General features: G+C 39.6%; 1 protein-coding gene across 2 annotated transcripts in view; it reads right to left on the minus strand.

The window, feature by feature from the left end:
* Positions 1 to 1,104: 1,104 nt before the first annotated feature.
* Positions 1,105 to 22,434, minus strand: part of VSTM4 (V-set and transmembrane domain containing 4) — a 32,239-nt gene continuing 10,909 nt past the window's right edge. For both annotated transcript variants that reach the window (XM_014875440.2, XM_088169087.1), the window contains exons 5-8: positions 20,353 to 20,386; positions 15,284 to 15,396; positions 14,394 to 14,455; positions 1,105 to 3,687 (exon numbers count right to left, since the gene is read on the minus strand). In XM_014875440.2, the coding sequence (XP_014730926.2) occupies positions 3,562 to 3,687; positions 14,394 to 14,455; positions 15,284 to 15,396; positions 20,353 to 20,386 (335 nt within the window). In that variant the 3' untranslated portion in view covers positions 1,105 to 3,561. The remainder of the gene's footprint in view (positions 3,688 to 14,393; positions 14,456 to 15,283; positions 15,397 to 20,352; positions 20,387 to 22,434) is intronic.

Genomic DNA, 22,434 nt, shown 5'->3' on the forward strand with positions numbered 1-22,434 from the left:
TTATTGAACTTTTTAATGAAGAGAACCCCACAATTACGTTACAGTTACACTAAACAAATAATTTGCTTGCAATTGCAGAGATAATGACATGCTGACCACACCTACCAATTAGAAAGTTGTAATAAAGAATGATAAAATACCTTTTCCTTAGGCTGCAGATTCAACCCCCACACAGCCTGCAACACTAATATGATTTACTCCTATTTGCTGATGGAGGATTCTAGTAATAAAATTTAATGTGGAGGAACAAGGTGCATTTAACCAAAGCTGTAAACATATCTAATTCTATTTAAAGCTATAGGGTCCAGTACATTAACGTTTAACAATCTGATATTAAATTAGTGTGAAGCTAATAGAGCTGTATTTGTTAGGATTTCAGCACAAAGCTATGGTTTTATCAATGACAACAGAAGGAGTAACCAAAATAGTGTGACTCAGCAGGCTCCAACTTAATAAGGTACTTATAAGAGTACATTAATAAGAGTACCAACTCAGAAAGGTACTAAGAGTCTTCATGGGAACTCCTGTCACAGAAGAACTGTGGGCCACCTTCCGTTCTGCTGCTGTTCTGCTAAAGCCAGAGAGAGTTAGGCCAGGGATTAATTTGGCCTTGCAATTCCTCTTAAAAGGAGCTAAATCCATTTGTTCTGCATTTCTCACACTAAAGCATATTACACTCAATGAATTTTTCTTCTCTATAGTCTTTTGGTGGGTTGCTTTGACACTTACAGATGTTCAATTAATTACAAGATGATGTTTTCCTTTCCCCAGTGATATGATCTAATATTATTAAATCTAGGTGGACATTGCATAAGAAAAGATACAGGAAATGTCTGCTTGGGAAGGTGGGTGTTCTCCAGAGTAATACTTCTGGCCTTGTTTCACTCAGCTGGTCTGCTGTCTTTCAGGATTCTGCTGCCACTTGAAGTCAGTTCCAAATAGAAAACATTTGAAAAGCCTGGAATTTTCTGCAGGATGAAGAATTCAATTCCAAATACTGTGACTTTCTAAATGCTGTGTAAGAGATAAACATACATCCTTCAATCTAGGAAGTAATATCCTTCTCTAGGAAGAAATAAATCCTACAGAGACTAAGACAACAAGTCTTACAAAAAAGGGTAATTTATTCAGTTCAATTAGCTATTATTTTGGGGAATTAGATATCAAACATAAACAAGAATATATAGGATATTAATACATAAAGAATGGTATTCATTAACATGCTGGGCATAAATATACAGTAGAGAATTCTTCTGAACAATGGACGCAAGGACCAGTTCTATGCAAAAGATGTATTTGTAACTAAACCTGAAAGTTTTCACAGCTAAGTGTCAAATCATTAATGTGTTAGGATTTTAAGTTCCAAAGTAGCAACTAATAAATTCTACATTTTTAAGGCCTTTTGAACAGCTGTCTGCATTACAGATGTCCTCTCTGCACAGTCAGTTAAACTGGCTGTTCCAAAATTGATCCCTCAATGTTGAATCACTCATTAGCACCAATTTGGTTTTGGACAATAAGTTGATTGCTGTTGTCACTGGAAGTCCAACACCTGATCAGAGAACAAGGAAAGATACCATGCCCTTTTGGTGAGTGATTAAACCCTGGGATAATGCAAAGGTGAAAGGAACATCTTTTTTGACAGCTCAGAAACGCAAACATTAAAAATGCAAATAATTACTAGCAAATCTATTGATGAAAGCTGGCCTTAGTTTGGAAAGAACTGTTTTGATGAATGAATAGAATTGGAATTAGTACTTCACATAACGGTCAGCCTGATAAGCTTTTCTTAAATTCGTTTTTATAGAAGAGATTTTTATCCAATGTGGAAGAAGATGACTGCATTTCATATTTACAGATCCTGGCTAGACAGTAACAAATTATGTGTGCTGCCTAATCTCTACCATGTTCAAAAAAGTTAAAAAGCAGTTTATACAGGCTCACTTATTCTGGTGAAACCCTCCAAAAGGCAGTGATGTGCTCTGTCATATGGTTGCCCTTGGATCCATGTCCCCATCCTTGATTGTCCCCTCATCCTCCTCTCCCGCACTCCCATGCAGTAACAGGAACAAGGGCATGAGTGTTGCTGTGATGATTCCCAGCTGTGCTCTGAGCCCTGGTGAGAAGCTGTTCTATCACTAAAATGTGTCATCTGTAAAGGAAGAACCAACTTGGACCATCTTAGTTATGATTCCAGAACCAAAGGAGTGCTTCTCCAAAATCCACATTAAATACTGCTGAATGAGCAGCCTGTCACAGACCTGGAGAACACCTGGCACGTGTCAGGTATCAGCTCTCCATGACCTGATGGTGACCTGAAGAGCCCATGCTGTTACATCTCTGTGAACTGCACAGTCACTCAAGGGTTAAAGCTTCCCAGGACTGGAGAGATGTTGGGTATCAAACTCTCCCTGGGCTTTGGTGAAATTTAGACATTGAAGATACATGAGCTTGAAAACATCAGTCCAGGTGTTCTTCATGACTGAAATGCCTGGGATGGCACAGAACAGCTCATTTTCCACGAATGTGTATCAAAGGAAAAGGAAGAATGCCTTCTCAGTTACTGGGAGGTAAAGAAAGAGGATTGTTATTTTGTGTCATCACAGTAGGCTCATTTCCCTATCTCCTGAGCCCCGGTCTTTCCAAAGAAATAACTCCAAAGTCAGCAGAGCTTTACAGAGTCTGTTCCAAACTGAAGGAGAAGCTGTGTAATTTTTTTCCTCTAAATCAGCAGCCCATTAGTTCAGGCTACAAGAGGAAACTTTTACAAATTAAACCAAGACCAAAAGCAGTGTCCTGGTTCTCTCAGTTTTCTACTCACTATCAAGTTTTTCCTACTTCCAATCAGAATTTTAAAAAATCAAATCATCAAATCCTGGAGGATGTTCCCACGCTATCAATATTCTTCCTTAAATCACAGGGGTTTAACTATAAATGTTTCTTTCAGATTATTTTATTCCAAACACCATACTAAAAGTAACGTAAGTTTTTTAAGACAGTGTGATTTAGAAAGGTAATTTGAAAACATAGAACACAAACCTTTTTAACTATTTCTGGATATGGGGGAAAAAAAGCAGAAAAAGTACTTTTAGCTTTTCCTTGGCTGTAGAAAAAAGTCTCAGCTTTACTGGGTTAATATTTTTCTGATGGGCCATTTTCCTGGTCAGTGGTCTTTTCCTTCAGTAGCAGGTTGATGGGCATGGATCCTGCTGTTAGTCCTCCTGAGGATACTGCTAAGATACTGATGTTTGCAGCTGGACTCATCACATTAAGATTAAAGAAGGAATAAGTTTAGTGCTAGAAATGCCCCAGGTGGAACTTCAGTCCATTTCCAACAGGGGTATAGAACACTACAAAGGGTATCTCTGGGATGTCACTTGTTGGCCAGCTGATTTTTCTATGATTACTTTCAACTACATCGTGTTTAAAAGTCTCATAGAAAAATAGAAGTGCATAAATGGAAATAAAAAAATAAGGACATTTGTATGATTTTTATAAATAAAGAGCACAGCAAGAATTAAATAGAACACAGACAAAGGACATTAATACAGGCATGAACTATTACAGCTTGTTCTCCTCAAAGAGTATCTGTGCGTAGACTGTCATACTGGAAATGCCTTTGGCTTCCTGAATTGGCTTCATCAGTTCAAGTTCAGCATATGTTAAATTCTCTTCTGCGATTTTTGGCTGCAAAACAGAACCAACAAATTCATTATAATGTCATTACCACTGAACGTAGATATTTTATAACATTGGGTAAAGTTCTTCTCCTACCTATTCTAATTCTACTGTGCTGTTAATCACTTTACTCTGCATTAGAGCTAGTTCACAGATGATGAAAGAAAAATAATATTAAAAATTGGAAACAGGGCTAAGTAGGATTTTCAGGTTTGCTTCTAATTTCACAAACACAGAACATTTTGACAATTCAAAATTTTTACCGATTTGAAAGATGTATGTTAGCAAAATGTTCAGACTCCTTAATACCAAATTCCCAATATTATTTATTGCAGATTTCACAATTTGAAAGATATATGCCAGATTTGCTTTCCCACTGTAAACCTTGGACCAGTTACAACTCTAATCACAACCACTCACAAAGCCTCTCAGTGTATTTCTTAACAGAACCAAAAATGTTAAAAATACAAGGAAGGCAGAAAAAACTGGATAGAATTACTGCCATTCCAGTGGAATTTCACCACTTTTGGCAAGCTACAGATGAGATCAGAGTTTAGAACAAAGGCCATACCACCAAAACTGTCTGCTTTATTACAGTGATTGAATATGACAACTATAAAATTTGGCTAAGGGGGATGGTCAGTAAAATTTACTGAACAAATTTCTCACGTGTGGAAGAAACTGCCTACTGATACTGGTGGTTTCATCCAGACTCAGGTGCCTTAGAGGAGGAAAATTTTGTATCGTGCTCCTGTGTGTGTGTGTTTTGCTCACAGTTGGGAGTGGGTTGTTCATGTCTAATTCACCTCAGAAAATGTAGCAACAAATAAAAGAGTTCCTGTGGAATTGTATGTAAGACCCTCAGTACTTGAAATGGATTTCAGTTCATCTGTAGAAGACTGAGGTCTGTGCTCCCTGAAAAAAGGGTGAAGCTCTACAGCCCTAGGGAAGTGAAGAACTAGAGAATTTGTTCTTTATCTTCTTGAGTACTGTGTTCTACCTGAATAACTGGTGTCCTCAAGTTGAAGTGCAGAAGGCAATTGAAAAACCAAAACATTTCAGCCATGTAAATTTTTGCAGTCACAAGAAGTAGCCATGAAAATGTTGCATCTCTCAGACTAGGAAACGCTCTGGCAGTTGTAAACTAAAAACCAGCCCAAAGTTCATAAACCAAGATTTTCCTCACAGTCTTTAAATGTTAGGAAGAAACTGCAAATATTTGCCAAGGCCAAAAGTTTCACATTTTATTTATTGCTAATTTATTTCTGATTTAACACAAATGATTCCTGTTTCCTTGAAATGTGTTTGAATAATTATTGTATTGTCTTCTGCCTAAAAAGATAAGCATCTAATACCCTCTGAAATCAGTTCCTGTGCTCCCCTGCTTCCTGTCCTTTGCACTGCTCTGGAATCCTCTCCTTTTGCCTTGACAATTTCTCACACTCAGCATTTCAGGTTGTTTCCATCAGGGTGAAAATGTTTACACTTTGCCAGCATTATCTGGATCTTATTTCTTCCACGCAGATCAAATTCTCAAAAATTTGTGTAGCGGCTGCTGCTGCAAGCGGTGTCACTGAAGTCAGCTGATGTGTGCAAAGTGAGTACAAGCCCTGTGCAGGGCACTGCCTGCAGGACTGGCACCTTTGCATTCCACTGCTCTCACCGTCTTCCCTCCCTTCCCCACCTCCACGTGCTGCCCTATTTAATCTCAACTTCTCGTCCTCATTTACTATCAAATGCTCTGCTGTTGACAACACAGAAGATTTCCTGCTTTCACTGAGTTCTCTGGTGCAATGACAAAAGGAATTCCTGTGGATCTAGACTGTAAGAGAAATCAAACATATATTTTCTTGTTAATATATTAGGACGGAACTGAACCACAGTGTTTAGAAAGACATCTCTCCTATCCTGGCCTTGGCTTAAAGACACAGAAAAAACTCTTGGTCAACTCCTGTGATGCCCGAAAAATTTTTATATTACCCTTTTCTTTCTATCTTCAAAGTATTAACTTCAGTTTCTAGGAACTTCAGTTGTTTTTTGCTTTTATGTTAAGTTAAAGATTCTTTTGAGATTTCAAATGATATGTGCCTGTCTATTCAGTAGCACAGAAGCTAAATACAGGAGTTACATTGAGGGTGGACACCACAGTAACACCAACAAATGCTGAAGATTTTATTTTAGTGTATGACAGTATATTGAGTCTCTGTTTGAAGGTATTGGGAATTTTGCTGCCAGCTTCAGTGTCACATCAGACCTTCAATGCATAATGATACACTGCATGTGAAAAGCCTCCTAAAAATAAATCTGATAAAACTTCTGAAACAAAGCTGTTGGTCACTGCCAGAGTAAAACTCTGCATTTCCTAAGTCTGATGCAGTACATCTGTTGAGGTAGAAATATTTTTATTGTTCTGTAGGAGCCAGTTGTTCAGGATAAGCTAAATCTGTATATGTTTTCCCCTTTATTGTTTAATCATATTTCTTGTTATGTTTCCATTTAGAAAATGCTGCATGTCCTAAAATAGCCACTCTAATGCCCAGCTCATGTAAATTTTAGAAGTAAGATTTATGAAATCATATTGTCCAGGTGTTTTATTATATTATCTCAAAATTGCATTGTTTTCCAGTGTAGATTATCTCTTTACTCTTACCTTATTCTATTATGTTTGGATATGAAAAATAACACTAGATTCCCCAAAATAAGTCATTGGGCAGTAGTGGCTGATGTGTTGCTTTCATACATTTTTATGATGTTCCTATAGTAAACATAATTTAATAAAGCCAAAACACACTAAATAAATAATTGCATCTAGAAAAGCAATAAAACCAAATAAAATTAGTACTTTCATAAGTGGAAAAGGTACTTCAATTACTGCTACAAGCAACAGCACACCATAAAATGTGTAGAATAATTTCCCTTATGCATATTTCTAGTATGTAATAATTTGATTGAAAATATGAGGAAACACACAGGAGGTTCAAAATTGTGAAAGGTATACAGTTTTCAGCAAAAGATGTGTAATAACAGTGCATGGGAGCCAACAGTACTTTAAGTACCTGTGGTAGCCAGGTTTTTATTCCATACACTCTTCTGCACTTCATTTATCAACCACATGTTTAATTTAATTTTGCCAGTTTGTTTGTCCAAAACCAACTTTTTTGAGCAGACAGGAGAAAAAAACCCCTAATTCTACGATTTCATCTCTCATTAGGATTGAATACTGTCTTGGCAGTGTCACCCTGGAAGCAGGCCACCACCTCCTTTCTGGAACAATTGTGTGGCTTCAATAACTGATGCTATAGGTGGGATGGAGGCTAGGGCAGAAGAGGAAGGGACAATGAATGACTGGCCATTCACCCCTCTCTTTCTGTCCTGGCTCTTCCTCTAGGAGGTCATTGGGATCTCTAGGGCTACAACGTCCTTTTCTAAAAAACTGCATCATTGTGCTAGAATAATATTGAAATTATTTCTTCGAGTAGGATTCTATTCCAATGCAGCATTCCTAGATACAGTATTTATCTTGTATGTCTGTTTTCTCAACTTGGGATCATTTACTTTGCCAAAATATAAATTAGAAAGACTTATGATTTTCCAGTGTATCTTCTGGCAAATGCAAAATGATTCCTCTTCCAGATTTCTTCCAGTTTAATTTTAGTTTCTTCCAGTCACAGGACTTCCCATTGGCAACTATTCAAAAGAGTTCACTTATAGGAACATCTTTATTATTAAGCAATCTGCAAGGTCTATCATGTGAATATGTAAAAGAAACTAAAGTATGTGTATATAAAGTTTTGTTTTAATTTGGTTTGTCTAGTATATAAATGTGTTAGAAATTAACTAGAAGGGTTGGGGTTTTAATCAAAATTATTCTGAATTTTATTTCATAATTACCAGGACTATCCATTTTGCTCCTGTCAGGCTTAGCTAGTTTGTTTTTTTCTTGGCAGCCTCAAAGATGTTTACTGTGAGCAATGTCACACTTGAAAGTTTTTGAAATTTTAACTAAAACTACTCTTATCCAAATCTGTAATTAGGTATGAAGAAAACAAGCAAATGATAACCTCATAAATTTAACTACTCTGGAAAAACATCTGATGCCAACTCGCATTTAGAGACTGCTGCAACCTCCCTGTTCCATGACCACACAAGTTACCATGAAGATGACAAACCAAACGTGAATTTTTAGTTTAGTATCAAAAGTGAGCATGAAAGGCCTGACTTCCCAGTTCATTTCAGTCTTAAATATTTTAGAGACTATTGCTGCACTGCCCCTTTGAAATCAGTGTCTAGATAATCACATGTAATGTAGTTTTTGTTTGAGATAGGATACAGAAAGAATTTTACACAGGGGGAAAAAAAACCCTATAGATGAAAATTAATTTTCAGCTCTGAGTTTTCTGGATTTAACAAGTGTATGTCCCAAATTGTGCACACAGTCGTGGGGTTGAAACTAGATCTTTAAGGTCCATTCTAAAGCCATTCTATGATTTTATGAAATTCCAGTCAGAGCTTCACAATATTTTTAGTAACTCTGGTTTCCTGCAGCAACACTTGAAAATGAAACTCCACCCTGACTGGCATTCCCTGCACTCATGGGTGAATGGATTAGATCAGCAAGGATAAAACCCTGTTAATTCTGCAGATGTTTGCTGGTGTGACTGCAGAACATGGCAAACTGCCACCTGTGGCCCAGCCATGCCTGCTGTTGGGTGTTCATGTGGTGCCCAGGGATGCTGCAGGAAGTGCAGATGGGAAAGGAAGAGTCAAGAGTGCTGCTAATGTTTGTTTGCTCCAGTCTCTAGGAACTGCACTTCTCACCAGGTGACTCCACAGCACCCAGCAAGCCTTGTCCCACTGCCATGAAGGAGCTCTTCCTAGCAAGCACACTCTGGAACTACAATTTTTTTTTCTTTCCCTTTCTCTTGCAAAAGCCAAACTTGACTCTTTGGCCTTTTTCCTTTAGTGTTTGAGAAACATCCTGTTTTGTAGCCACAGTCAGTAAAAATCTCCACAGAAAAAATGCAGATACTATCCAGATGGCACAGCTCAGGAGCATCCAGTGTCACTGGTGAGCACACTCCATCAGAAAATGTCCAGACAGGACTCCCCAGGCCAACTGGTTGGGCTGTGTTACCACAGGAAGAGATTGTTGGCTGCCTCTGCATGCATGCCCAGAAGGGTGGAAACTGCATGCTAAGTGCAGCCTAAGGGAAAGGGGGTAGCCCATCATCTCCTCTGCATATGTCCTTTAAAAGGAATCTGGTTTTTACAGCCGTGGAGGGGATGGGATATGGCTGCCAGCTTGGCCATCACTGAAGGGTCAGGGATGGAGGTGAAAGTGAGGATTTGCTGAAGCAAAGATCCAGCATGTTTGGTGGATGGGCTGCAACTCCCTTGTCGGGGCCACCACTGGAGAAAGCACATGCTGGCAGTGGGGTCAGGCAGGAGAAAACTCACTGTAGCTTCAGAGAGAAAAGGATTAACCTTTGACAGTCCAGTTTTTCAATCTACATAGGAAAATCCCTCCCTTTATAATATGTGCTGAAATCAGCAGTGTTCCTGAGGGCCACAGATACACTTAATGCTCAAACCCTATGAACTTCCATTAAGACAGTACCATAACTCAGAAGTCAGAGTAAGATTTTTTTTTAAGAGCTTCAAGTGTTTACTAATATCAGTGACTTGACTGCTAGCAGAAAGCCAGAGTTCCCTTGCACAGAGAAGCTTCAGAAATTACTTCTGCAGAAGTTCTGAAGCTAGATCTGCAAAATGACTTATCCTCTAGAAATCAATCCACTGGCCAGTAAGAATGATGAAATATCAAGAGAGATATTCAGTGCCAAAGCCAAGAAATATGACATTGGAAAATATGAAATGTAGTAATTATGTGTTTTAGTGGCATTATCAGTTAAAAAGGGCAAGTTTTTTTTTCCCACAGACACCTATTTTTTGCTCCCTATAGCATAAAATGTTTCCTATACTCCCCGAGAACAATATCTACAACAATTTATGAAGACTCTCTCAATGCATCTAAATTTTTTTACTGAATCCCACAGAAGTTATGATTACAGAGTGAGGGATGAAGATGATTTGATAAGTCCTATTGAATGAGTTTTGGGGATGAGCATCCTCACTTTTGCTAATGCTCTATTGCTTTTACAGTTGCAGTTATTCCTAGATTCTAAACCAACACTGCTGGAAATCAGGCTGATCCCTTCTTATCATTCCAAAAAAGCCAACAAAGTAATTAAAAGTTTTCACTTCACTGGTGACACTTTTGTTGCACCAAATGTGTCATCACACAAAAATCATCTACTGTGGGATTTTGTAAATACACAAGTCTCAATCCAGATCCAACAAGAAATTTTACCTATTTATACAAATTATTCCTTCTTGGGGGTGAAGATAACAACTACAATCTGAATGGGGAAGCAAACATAATTCAGCAGCTTCGAGCATTTTGAGTTCCAAGTGTCAACCTGAATGTGCAAATGATATTCATGTCCCATGGATATCTCACATCCTATGGAGAAACTAAAAAAAAAAGGACTACTCATTTTACAGAGAAAGGAATTATGAGGACTAAATGGAAATATTAAAGAATAACAGGGAGTCTAGGGAAAAACGTTTACCACTCCTTAGTATATCATATGTATGGTCGTACTGGAAGTCTGTGGAGATCAATAATGCAAATCAATAATTAAGAAATTGGGATCTTAAATCATTGCTCATTGTTGCACGTTGTGGAGGAAGCAAATCTTCTAACAGAGTGGCACAGCTTTTAATTTAAAATCATCCAGTAGAAGGCAAGACCTGATTGCTTCCACCTTCAGAATTTATAAATTACTGAGCAGATGTATTTCACTTCTCAAGGAAAAGGTCAGTGATACCTACAGTTAAGACTACTGAGGAATCCTACTAGTGGTGCAAAATACTGACTGCTAGAATTTTCCCTCAGTCTTAGATAACCATAATCTCTTCCTGTTTCTCAAGTAGCTTTTACATCATCATCATCAAAAGCAGATCTCAGTAACCATGTAGCACTGAGCCACTGGTAACCCAAACCATGCTGAAATAAACAATCCTGTCAGCTGTACGAGCTGAAGGCAGAAGGATGCTTCTCTTAAATAGCTCAGCACTTTGGTCACTGAGAGGACTCTGCTCCAGACGTCCCACAGGAACAAGAGAAGCCAGACACAGTCTATTCAACAGAGAGGTTATTCAAGAGGTTAGTCAGTGTAGGAACAGCAGAAGCCAGCTCTTGTGGGCTGTGACATTTATGTGGGCGTGTTCGAAGAACTGAGCCCAAGGGGATAATTTGTAGTGCAGGAGATATTTACCTGATTTCAAAGTGTGATATTTATATGATCTAGCAGAGTGAACATCAGTGGCAGAATCAGAAGATTCCCTATAAGCCTGTATTATCTGGGCAGATATCTCTCCCCTTAAAATTAAGTGTGAAAATGATGAAGTCAACAAAAATTTTGCATAAGTAAGGATTTAAAGGTTTGATCCAACCTGAAGTCACACCCTTTCCATTGGTTGTACTGAATCACACAGGAGCTCCTAAGATTGATGGTTAAAACCTTCATGAAAAGGCACTAAAGCCTTTTCATTTAGATGATGTTCTGCAACTGACACTCTTGGGCTATGACAGCTAATCTCTAGGAGGCAATGAAAGGCTTGCCAGAAAATTTGGTTGAGGAAGCAGAAGATTTATGTCTACCAACTCAAAGGGCTAAGTACTTAAGGCTAGAGCAGAACAGTCTATAGAGAGAAGAGTTTGTGGGCCCCCAGAATTTTCTTCTTCATAATGACTCTCTGTGCTTCTTGCATGCTATAAAAAACATCCCTTTTTGCATTTCAGTATCTCTATTTCCTTTGATCTGTACACATTTCTCATTGATACTAATAGAGAATGACACTGATGGGGAATATTTTTGCAACGGGGGAGCACAGAATTGTTTTTCTGGCTAAAGCAAAAGCAATATGACTTAAGCAGAGTATTTAAAAGGCTTTACTCAAAGCTGTGCAATTGAACTTGGTATTAGGCTTTCTCTCTCTCTCTTTTTTTTTTAATTTTCATTGAGATTATGTCCATATTTTATCCAGGTTATTGTGTTCTTGTAAAATTATACTGCAATCCACTCTAGCACGTTAACAACAAAAGAAATTCTCTAGCTTATTATAAACATCTTTCAAGAAACCAAAAGCATATGTCCTCTGGAAATAATTTTGCTGGTATTTAGGCTATTACAAAAAAATTTCCCAAAACACTGGAATTATTTTGTAATGTTCCTTCACACTCTAGCTTGTTAGCTTAGGTTTTCTAGAATATTCTCCTGGTGCCCCAGTATAGTTCCTTCCTTGGGTTGCATACAGAAGCTTCAGAAGTAGCCCAGAACTCAGCAATTTGTGTCTGTCTTTGCAGTAGTGATTACGTGGTTAAGTGTGTGCCATCAGTGAAAAAAGACCTAGTATAGACACCAGCTGTGCAATCATTATCGTTGGAAAGAAAAGGTTATTTTTATCCTGCAGAGATTTGGCAGGATGTTGATAATTATTTTTGCCCCAAAGCAGATGGAAAATTTTAAATCTGAGAATTTTTTGAGAATTAAAATGGGGAGACAAGTTTGCCAAAAATAAAGAAAAGGTTTCATTTAGATGTATTTGGTATGTCTTTTTCTCCGTATTTTCTGCATTCTTTATCTTTCTTTAAACTTCTTTAACTTAAATTAGTTTAATTTTCCTTACTGATAAAAAGCAGTTTAAAAGCAGAAAGTATGCATTATTTTTTTCCTGAAAATACAAAAATATTGACAACTGTGCTGTAAAAGTAGGTAAGAGGAAGAGAACTGGGAAACTGCTCTGGGAAGTGCCTTGCTCAGCTTCTGAATGTGTCTCATAGACTTGACTTTGCTTTAGTTTACTTAGTCCCTTAATGCACTTTATTGCTAGGTGAGTCCATATTTGTTGGATCACTTTTAACTTAAAACATGTCCATAGACTGTGTACTTTCTGTGGGCTGCTACATCTCTCCAGGTGCACTCTGAGGTGAAATATGAAAGGGAAGAGAGCAATATATGGAAAGAGCTGCCAGACTGAAGTCCAATAGCAAGGCATTAAAACAGAGTTTGCAGTCTGCATGCAGCGTGTGGATCCTCAGCTGTGCTAGGGGAGACAAAGATGATTTTGTTGTTTGAAAAGGTTTTACTCCTGCTCACCTCCAAAGTGTTTGGACCTTGACTGGTGTGTAGCAGGAAGGGAAGAGCCAACAGCTATTTGAGGGTTATCCTTGGAATTATTCCAGAAAGAAAAAGTATCTGGAAACAGATTTCCTTCAAGGTCAGCATGTGTTGATGTGCTTTATTGACCTGCAGGAAGAGTCTGAGTGTTTTAACTGGCTTTTCCTAAGAGGGCTAAAGACTGCCTGATTACTGATGTGCCTGGGATTTACACGGTGGGCACAGCAATGGGTGGCTGTCACCCCTGGTGCCAAATGCTCTCATCTCTGTCTTTGTCCTTTTAGCACAGCCTTGGCCTGCCACAATCACCTATGTCAACAAAAGACCGTTTTAATGGAGTTCTAAAACTCTGCCTCTTCCTCTACCAAAGTCTGACCTGTATGAACAGAGTCTGGCCAAGGGGCAACCCCAGCAGGACCAGCAGAGGAATGATGAGCTCCATATCCAAACAGTAAAATTGCCTAAGATATTAGCTGAACTGTTCTCAAGTCACCTGGTGTTATGCCCAGGTATCCAGGGTTGTAAAAATAGGGTTATTTACTGACAATTGGTGGGGAGGTTCCCAATTCTAAGCCTCGCCTGAAAGTGAAACCATCACACAGCATTTGAGTTATTCCAGTGGCATAGTTTCAGGCACCCACCTTCACCTAATACAGCGAGTTGGTCTCTCTGGGATCTCTATTGCCAGAGAAGGAAGAGAGGATTCCCAAAAGGCAACTCAGAGCAGTAGTCTGAATTACCAGGAGCACCAGGGTCCGACTCTAACTCATCTCTCTTTCTATTGCCTACACAGGGAGCATAGCAGACCACTGCAGCTACAGGCATCTCAAGGGAGCTGGTATAAAACTCTGCCACTCTATTACCACTGGATGTCTTGTCCAGGCACTGCTTTTTTACAAAAGCAGAGAAACATCTCACCATCCATCTGGTTTGTCCAGCATGTATCTGCAAGGGTATTTTTCAAACAGAAACTCATACCCAAGAGAAACTGTGACATGGAGGGTTTTTTCCTTAGTATGAGCTATATATACCCATCTTATTCTTGCAATTCAAGGCATTTCTGATTTATACCAGTGAAGTGCAGAGTAAGGCTCCCCATTTCTCACTTGAAAAGTCTCAAAAGAGGTGTGATAAGAGTACAGTTATGATTCTGCCAGTAACTGGTATTTTTTTCCAAAACACCAGCTGCCAGAAGCACGTGAGAATGAATACCAGGTTTCATTTAAGGACAGGCCAAGTTTGTACACATGACAACTGTTAGCTGGAAAACATAATCCAGTGTAACATAATGCTCAAAATGAAAAGAATCAAGATAATTCATCACTTGAAAAATTATTACTTAAAGAAAAAAAGGGACCTGTATGATTTTTTCAGGCAATTTATAATATCTGAACCTAGAGTTCTGGCAACATTACAGAATTTGTATTGAGAGAGAATATGCAGAAAATTATGTCATAGAAAATTACTCACCAGGATCAATTTTCTTTGAGGTTTCAAGAGCTTGGGCTTCGGGAAATTATTGGCAATTGGAGCTACAAAAATAAATATTAAGGGATCATTTAATATTATGATCATCCATTTTTAGTATATGTATAAGCAATTTATAAATTACATATTAATAGCAAATTAGAAGCAAATGCATGTACTTATAGATATATGAATTTACCCATATTTCAGGTATTTTACAAAGAAACATAATAAATGTTTTGAATTAGGAAAATTAATAGGATTAAAGAATCTGATATGCAAGACATGCTGTTTATATGCAAACCCTAGAGCAAGTATACCCTGAGAACTGATCATTTGTGACCTAACCTCCAGGCCCTTCCCCTCCCCTCTCCCACTGGCTCAGCACAGGCAGTGCTGCTCAGATAGTACACCCCAGAGTTTGTGAGATTGACCCCGGAGTTGCAAACCCTCCTGGAAAATGAAGCCCCCAAGAGGCTGGTCTTTATCTGCTCAGTTTGCTTGACTTCCCAAGTGCAGTTTAAAGAGTGCAATGTGCTGGCTTCCCTCAGAATACCCCCAACAGGTAATCTCAATTTGCCTAACTTTAATCTTCTCTTTGAGCAGGGTGAATATTGCTGCAGAGGCTCCTCGCTCTCCTCAGTTAGTGGGAGCTGAGACCTCCTGCTTGGACTCACTGAGTAGCATATCACAGAATGGCTAAAGCTGCAGGGAGGGGACAGCCTGTCCCAGCAGCAGGTACAGGGCATTCCTTCCCCACAGATGGCTGCAAGAACAGGTCACCTCACAGGAGAGACAGTGGCAAAGTGCAGGATTCCTGACATCCCACACTCTGCTCTGCCTCCATGGCTGTGCTCAGGATTTGAAATACCTCTGTGCCTCTGTTTTCATACCTTTTGCTGGGATGGCTGGTGGCTGCTCCAGTTTCTCCTTCTCTTTCTTTTTCTTTACCTTCTTAGGCTGTAGAGGAGACATGCTTGTCACACTGGTAACTGTCTCCCCAGAGCTGCAAAGCACAGGCCCAAAAATGAGGGGGAAAAGAAGGCAATGGAGGGAAGGAAAGTTTGTCCCTGTGAGTTCATGCAAACATGTCACCTTCCACCTGTGAGAGTCTGTGCCCAACAACCTGGATTGTGATCTGGGTATACAATGAAAAACCTCTTAGGTTGGAAAAAAATCTACAGGGGGCTGGAAATACTCTGGGTTTTGCATTTTTTCAGCCATATATTATGGCTGAGAAACTCAAAGAGTCTCACTCATCCTGGCATAGAAAATGCGAACTGTCAGGTTTAAACAAGACCCATTTCATAGCACCTATTCCTTAAAAGCATGTATGACCCCACTGCTGCACCCAGGGTGAACTTCTGCCCACCTGCCCTCGAGGGTCAGAGGCTCAGACATATTGCAATAGTTGCATAAGCTCCCATGGGAAGTGTATGGAAAAGCAAAATCTTTGATGCAGATTCTGGGCTAAGACTGGCTGAGGGACTAGGAGAGCATGCAGCATGTCTTCAGGCAGCTCACAAACCCACAGCTGCAAAATCTAGCTTCTTCAAGGAGGCCAGTGTGCCCAGAGAATATAAAACAAGAAGCTGTGCTCCACTCTCTAACTCAGGGATTCTCCAGTACATCTGTGCTGAAAAGGTGCTCTTAGCTATGAGGGAAGAATACAAGTTATGCTATAAACAGACTCCTATCAAAGAGAGCTTCTGTGTTTGGACTATTAGAGTTTAATGCCCTTTAAGACTGGATTTTTTTACCTCCTAATGCTGAGATCAAAAATCCTACTTTGAATAGTCAGATATTCAGTGAGGTTCAGACAGGCAGTGAGGTTACAGCGATTGTCACCACGGGTCAGCTGAGCTGTGGTAACTGATCTGCAGGGGCTCCCTGCTTGCTGCTAAAAGGGAAAGAAACTGTACTGGCTTAAGTGGGAATTAAAAGAATCTTAACTTACAGCTGGGCTGGGGGAAGAGTGTAAACCATTTAGTTATGATGACCACAGTGATGGAGGCGACTTGGTGAGCAGTCAGTGCTCAGCTGTGTCTGCCCCTGGGCTCACCCTGGGGAAGGCTGGGGCAGTGTGGTTGTGGTTTCTCCTCTGTAGTGTGAGCTCCACCGTGCCATGGGACACAACCAGGGTCTCCATAGATGGAACACTGACAAAACTTATTTCACTGAATTTTAAATCATCTGTCCCAAGCTCCTGTTCCTCTCCAGATTCTTTTGCATAATGAAACATTCTCTTTATATTAATGGAATAAAATATTCAGACTGGGCCAAAGACTTAATGAAAGTTAAGATGTCTCAGCTACCGCCCACACAAGAACAACAAAGTTACGGGCATTACCATTTTACACAGTTATAAATCCAAATGAATGTCACTACCATTGGTAAAATCACTCTGGATTTACACTTATGTGGATTGTGTACAAAAGGACTCTGGTTTGCTGGTTTTCCTGAGTTCTGTTTGATGTACTCATTCAAAAACATAGGTTTGCTGCCAAACTTTCTAAAAAGACATTAAAAAATATGTTTATGATTTACAAATAAATCACATCTTTTGTAAACTGAGTGTTGGATTGAAACAATTTCTAAGTCTGCCTGTTCTACTATGAACCTATCCCACAACAACCATTTGTTTCTATACTAAAATCAAGAGCAACTGGTTTAAAACCAGCAGAAAATGAAATTGTTCTGCCTGGCTTCTTTGTACAAACAGCACACTACCAAGAAGAAAGACTACCAAAAAGGAGACAAGAATGATATTTTAAAATGTTTTTGGGTTTAATAATCCAAGGTCATTAAGGCAGATGTGTAGCTTAAAGATGCTGTTGCTCCAATATAACTTCTCTAAGCACAATATATGAAAAGGCTTAGTGTCAATTCACTGCATTAGTTATTATTCCTGCTTTGCCAGGGGAAGTGAAGCTACAAAGAAATGTATTTGAGACATGCAGGTCTCTTTTAAATGCCAGGGCCACACAGGGTTAACTACTTCTGCAGATACAATAACTATACTCGCTGCCTTAGAACTGAGCTCCTCAAACCAAACAAGGAGGCTCAGAAAAGACTCCTTGGCTCTGAAACACTGACTCTTTGTGAGCTTGTCTAAAAGAAAAGTTAGTATTTTATCTCCAGCTCCTTCTTCAGCCCCCTGGCTTCTATTTCAACGGGGTCACATTGTGCATTTCTTGAAGGATCTAATGAGTTTTTAGAGAGGAAGAAAAATGCAGGGGTTTGGGAAGTAACCCATGGAAGGTGTGCAATAATCATGGAACTGGAGCATCAGTTTCCCTGGAGGTCATGGCTGTTGCAAGACCTGGGAAAGTACGAGAATTCTGGCTTTGCTATCCTTATTGGAGTCTAGGATGTAGCACCTTTCCTGTTGCCATCTAAGTCAGATATTTTCTTTTGTCAAAGGTCTGCAGGAGGGTGACAAAAAATTCACCTGAGTGAAGTGGGAGTTACTTGGATATTTTCCAGATAGGAGAGCTGTGTGAAAAGGTGCCAAGGACAGCTGGAGTTTTGTTTCTGGGTCTATGTGGCAGAATTTGTTCCTGTGATGTGAGGTTGGCACTGTGGAACCAAGGTGTCGAGATGGACAGCTTTCTGAGGCAAACACTTTATTTACCTCCAGTTACTTATCTCCAGAAGAACAGTCACTCAAGGACTAGAGAGTTCAGGCCAACACAAATATATGAGACAGAAAAAAATGTTCCTGTTTTCAAAGCTTCACCTCCTGGGGGTTTCTGGAAACTGGCAAAATGATCCAATAACAAGGAAAATAATATGAAGAAGGTTATTTAAAGAAAAGAAAACACCAGAGAATTGAATTAGGTGGTTTGAAAAACTAAAAATAACTGTACTATTTTATTTAGGTAGTTATTTTTAAAATGTGGTAAAGAAATGGGTTTTGGTCAACTCTTTTTTTTTTCCTTAATTTGTTACTGGTCAAGTAGCAAGCCAAAACCTAAACATTTGCTTTGTTATACTCAGGAAATCTGGATTTAATTTTCTTTTCTACCACGGCCATTTTGTGAGACCTGGGGAAAATCACTCACCCCTTTGTGCTTTAGATTCCAATTAAAAGTAAAAACATCATTCTGATGTCAAGATGTAAAATATTTTAAGATGCTTAGGTATTACTGCAGTGGGAATACAGACATTTCTTAGACACCAGACTATTAATGTAATTTTGAAACTGGATTCTACTCTGTGTTTGAAATATCACTAAGGGAGTTGGAGTTGAGCTTCTCTAATGAAGGCTGAATTTTGCACAGCAGTAATTTTAAATGGCAAGAATCTCTTGCAAATTAGTTAATCAGTTTGGCCTAATGGATATTTAGACAGTAGGTTTTGGGTCTAAATGTGCTGAATTAAGTTCCAAGACAAGATATTTGCAGGTGAAGAGCAATGAGTTCAAAGGAAGTGGTGGTTTGTGTTTTGAGCAGAGGGTGGAAAATAAATGGTACCAAGTGTGAAACATAACAATTAGGATGCTGGTAACACTTTCATAGCTATTTAATTTTAAAGCCCCAAAGTCAATGCACTTTAGGCATGCATTTGTGTGATCGAGGATTTCATTAGCATTAGCATAACTTGTCACACTGAAACACATGAAACTGTGTTTTTATCCACATAGAGTCATACATTTCCTTCACTTCCAGAGAATCTGTTTTGTGGTGAAGAAATCACATTGGCTTGTTTTCTCCCCTCTATTCAGCCTCATAAGCTCAGTGTTTGCAGCAGTATCACTGCTATCATCTATTCCCAGAGAGTCAGAGTTTGCAGTATGAGTTTTTATCTGACTGCCATGCTCCATTTTTTCAGATGGGTGTCATTTTTCTTCTCTTTTTATGTTCCCTACCAATATACTCTGATTTCCTCCCCCTCCCCACTCTTTTTTGTTTGTTTTTTGTAATTCCAACTTTGTCCCGGCAGTTAATAAAGAAGGGGGAAAGCGAAAACATCCAGAAAAAATGAAAACTACTGAGCTGTCTCTAAATTTTTGGGTGGTGCACTGGCTAGTCAAGGTCACAGAACAATGATCTGTCCATGAATTACATGAAAGTTTTGGTTTGCATTGGTCTCTCCTGAACACTGTGCTACTTTGTTTTGATTTCACTTCATCTGAGTGCCAGTTAGATTGAATACCACGATAATCCCATGAGAATCCACTAAAAATCACACTGTTGGAGGATCTAGGGTGTGTTATACTTGGCATTGAATCCCATAGTGTCTAAAGATTTAGACTGTGAGAAACAGTATGTGATACCAAGAGGTTGGATTTAAACTGCAAGGCTAGGAACACATGGTTTCTGTCACGGAGAACTGGGAAACAGCTGTCCTTCTGTGTTGTTATGAGGCATCTCTCTTTTATTTTTTTTGTTTATGAAGTATTTGTCATATACTTTTACTGCAGTTCCAGTCCAATATATGTATCACGAAAATCATACAATGGAAATCAGTTTTATAGCCACGCCATCAAAAAACTTTTGGCAGCCGGTGGTATTTAAAGGACAGTGATTTACACTTCTTCCCATCACTTGGAGTCTTCAGCTGGGAACAGATTTTGGGCCTTGAAAATCTGCTTTTGAACCCCACTCCGTTCCTAGGTGTGGGAATCCCTGTGTAACATTGTGATTTGTTCTATGTGCATGGACAGTTTAAGTCATTAACATGAGGTGTTGGGGAACCCTAGAAACCCACACAGAGTTAAAGTAGGCTTCTTCAGAAAGCAATTCAGAGCATCAAGGAGAGGCTTGTCAATGGAACACCTACAGCTAGCCCAGGTAGATCTCCTTTTCCATGCAGGCACATTCATGAGTCAGGGATCTCCTACTCTTTATGTTCCCAAAAGCATTTTGAAAACATTACTCCTATTCTTCAGCATGCACATAGCAAAACAAATCCAGAACTGGTACCTTGGTTTGGAGTAAAGAGATGTGTAATCTCCTACCTGTTCTGGGGGCATTTCACCAGGTAATGCTTCACTGTTAAAGAAAAGAAAAACAGAAAGAAAATGCGGCTTCACACGAACATATTTTACGAGTTTCAAATGAGCACTGCAGACAGACCTGTGTTGCTGAGAAGGTAGAGTTGCCAGATTGTTACAGTGGGAGAGCTAATGATAGTCACCATACATTGTACTGTGCTTTAAAATGCAGCCTGACTCGAAGACATAACGAGTCTTAGGAGAGGGGAATGTATTAAACAACACCAAATATCTGCTGTGGAAATGCTGGGCAACACACATTCCAGTGGTCAGCCCAGCCAAAAGACATCTTGCTAAGGAAAAGCACAGCAGGCCAGTAATTTTACTTTGAAGACTTTTATTTCCCTTGTGGTGCCTGTATTTATTTCCAGAAGCCTGAAATAAACCATTCACCCACAGGAGCCACGGCTGTTCCTAATGTAAGTCAGATTGTGGCCACAGGCATAAAGGGATCCCTTCTGGGATCAGATCAGAGGTCCAGTCCAGCCACCATCCTGTCGCTGACAGCTGTGTGTGTGAGCTGTGTAAATCCTTCTACTTTGTATTCCTCTGAGTCAGTAGTCCTGAGCAAGGGCAGTTGCCCCCACTGCAGCCTTTTAGGAGCCAGGGTTATTAAGATTCTCTTTTGTGGCTTTGTGGCTTCCATGCCTCTCTTAAAGGACAGACTCTGGCTCTTCTGGTCAACCTACTGTCAATTTTTATCTCAGAAAGATGAGAGAGTGCATCCCTGGGTCATGATGTGAAGTTGAATGCAACACAAACATGTCCCTCCCTTCTCGTTCTCTGTTCTTTAAAGGACCATGAAGACTAGACAACAGGTCACTCACAGGACTATGCCCCTCTCTATGGCAAAGTTTTCATATTTGGACTTACCTGAATTCTCCCATTCTAAGGGAGCTATCCAGCTCCCAGGAGGTGCATTTTGGTCCTAAGGAGATGGGTGCCGAGAGCACCAGGAACTGGGACTAACACAGGGACAATGTTTAAGCCTGTCAAGGCAGTGCTTCCATCTACCTGTCAGGCCTTTTTAAAATGCATAGAACAGTAATCCTTCAGGAGTAAGAGAATGCTCATGTACAGTGCTGACACGTTTTTGATCATGCAAAGGTATTTAGGTGGAGAAGAAAGGTTTTAGCAGCTCAGAAGAACATACCTTTCCTCTTTTGTGTATCTTATTCTGCATTGTATATTATTTCAATATTTAGCTGGTGTTGGTTCAATGTAAATAGACCCTTCCTTGAAGCTGCTTGTATGCTCACAGCAGTAAATTCACAAAACCAAGCAAATTCTAACCCAATGTCTGCTCAAGAAAAACTGGGATACATCTGTCTAGTGCTTGTGGCTTCAGGGTAACTCACCATGACCAACATACTTAAGTGTGGGTACTCCCTTGGCACAAAACCTTTGTCATCACTTAAGAGAGTAGGAAGAATAACATTGATCTCACTCCTTCCTCTTGGCAAGCACAGTTGCTGGGTTCAGTTAGAATCAGAGTTGCTCTGCTAAGTGCACTACCAGGAAGATGGAGCCACAGCCTGAAATGTGTTTGTGGTCAGGCAAGGGCTTCTCTATACATCTATTTCTGGCTTTACATGTCTTCTCACTTGTGTATCTGAGTCACTCATTCCTTCGTGGGATCTGTGTAGGCTGTAGAGGCAGCAAAGCCATGATTCTCTCCTGTCATTAACAAAGCAAGTCACTAACCAAACTCCTTCTGAAAGCTTCTGTTCAGAGGTGGTCCTTATACTCTCCTCTGACATGGTGGCTGCTAAGTGTGCTGGTATCTCATCCTTGCAGCTTTTGTGAGGTCTCCAAATAAACCACTTTTAAACTGAAATGGAAATAGAGCCTGCAGTGGTCACTCCACAGATCTGAAACAGCACTTCTGTTTACAACAACAGTGCTTTGATGAAGCCTCTTTGAGAAAACCTCTCTGAGGCAAAGAATGAAACAGTAACCCTTGATCTTGAAATATTATCATGAAATTATATATCTGAATGTTGAAATAAGGCTTTAGTTTCAGAAAATACTGCAAGTGAGAGATTG

The sequence above is a fragment of the Sturnus vulgaris genome, chromosome 8 (assembly GCF_052056855.1).
Source record: "Sturnus vulgaris isolate bStuVul1 chromosome 8, bStuVul1.hap1, whole genome shotgun sequence".
NCBI classification, from domain to species: Eukaryota; Metazoa; Chordata; class Aves; order Passeriformes; family Sturnidae; genus Sturnus; species Sturnus vulgaris.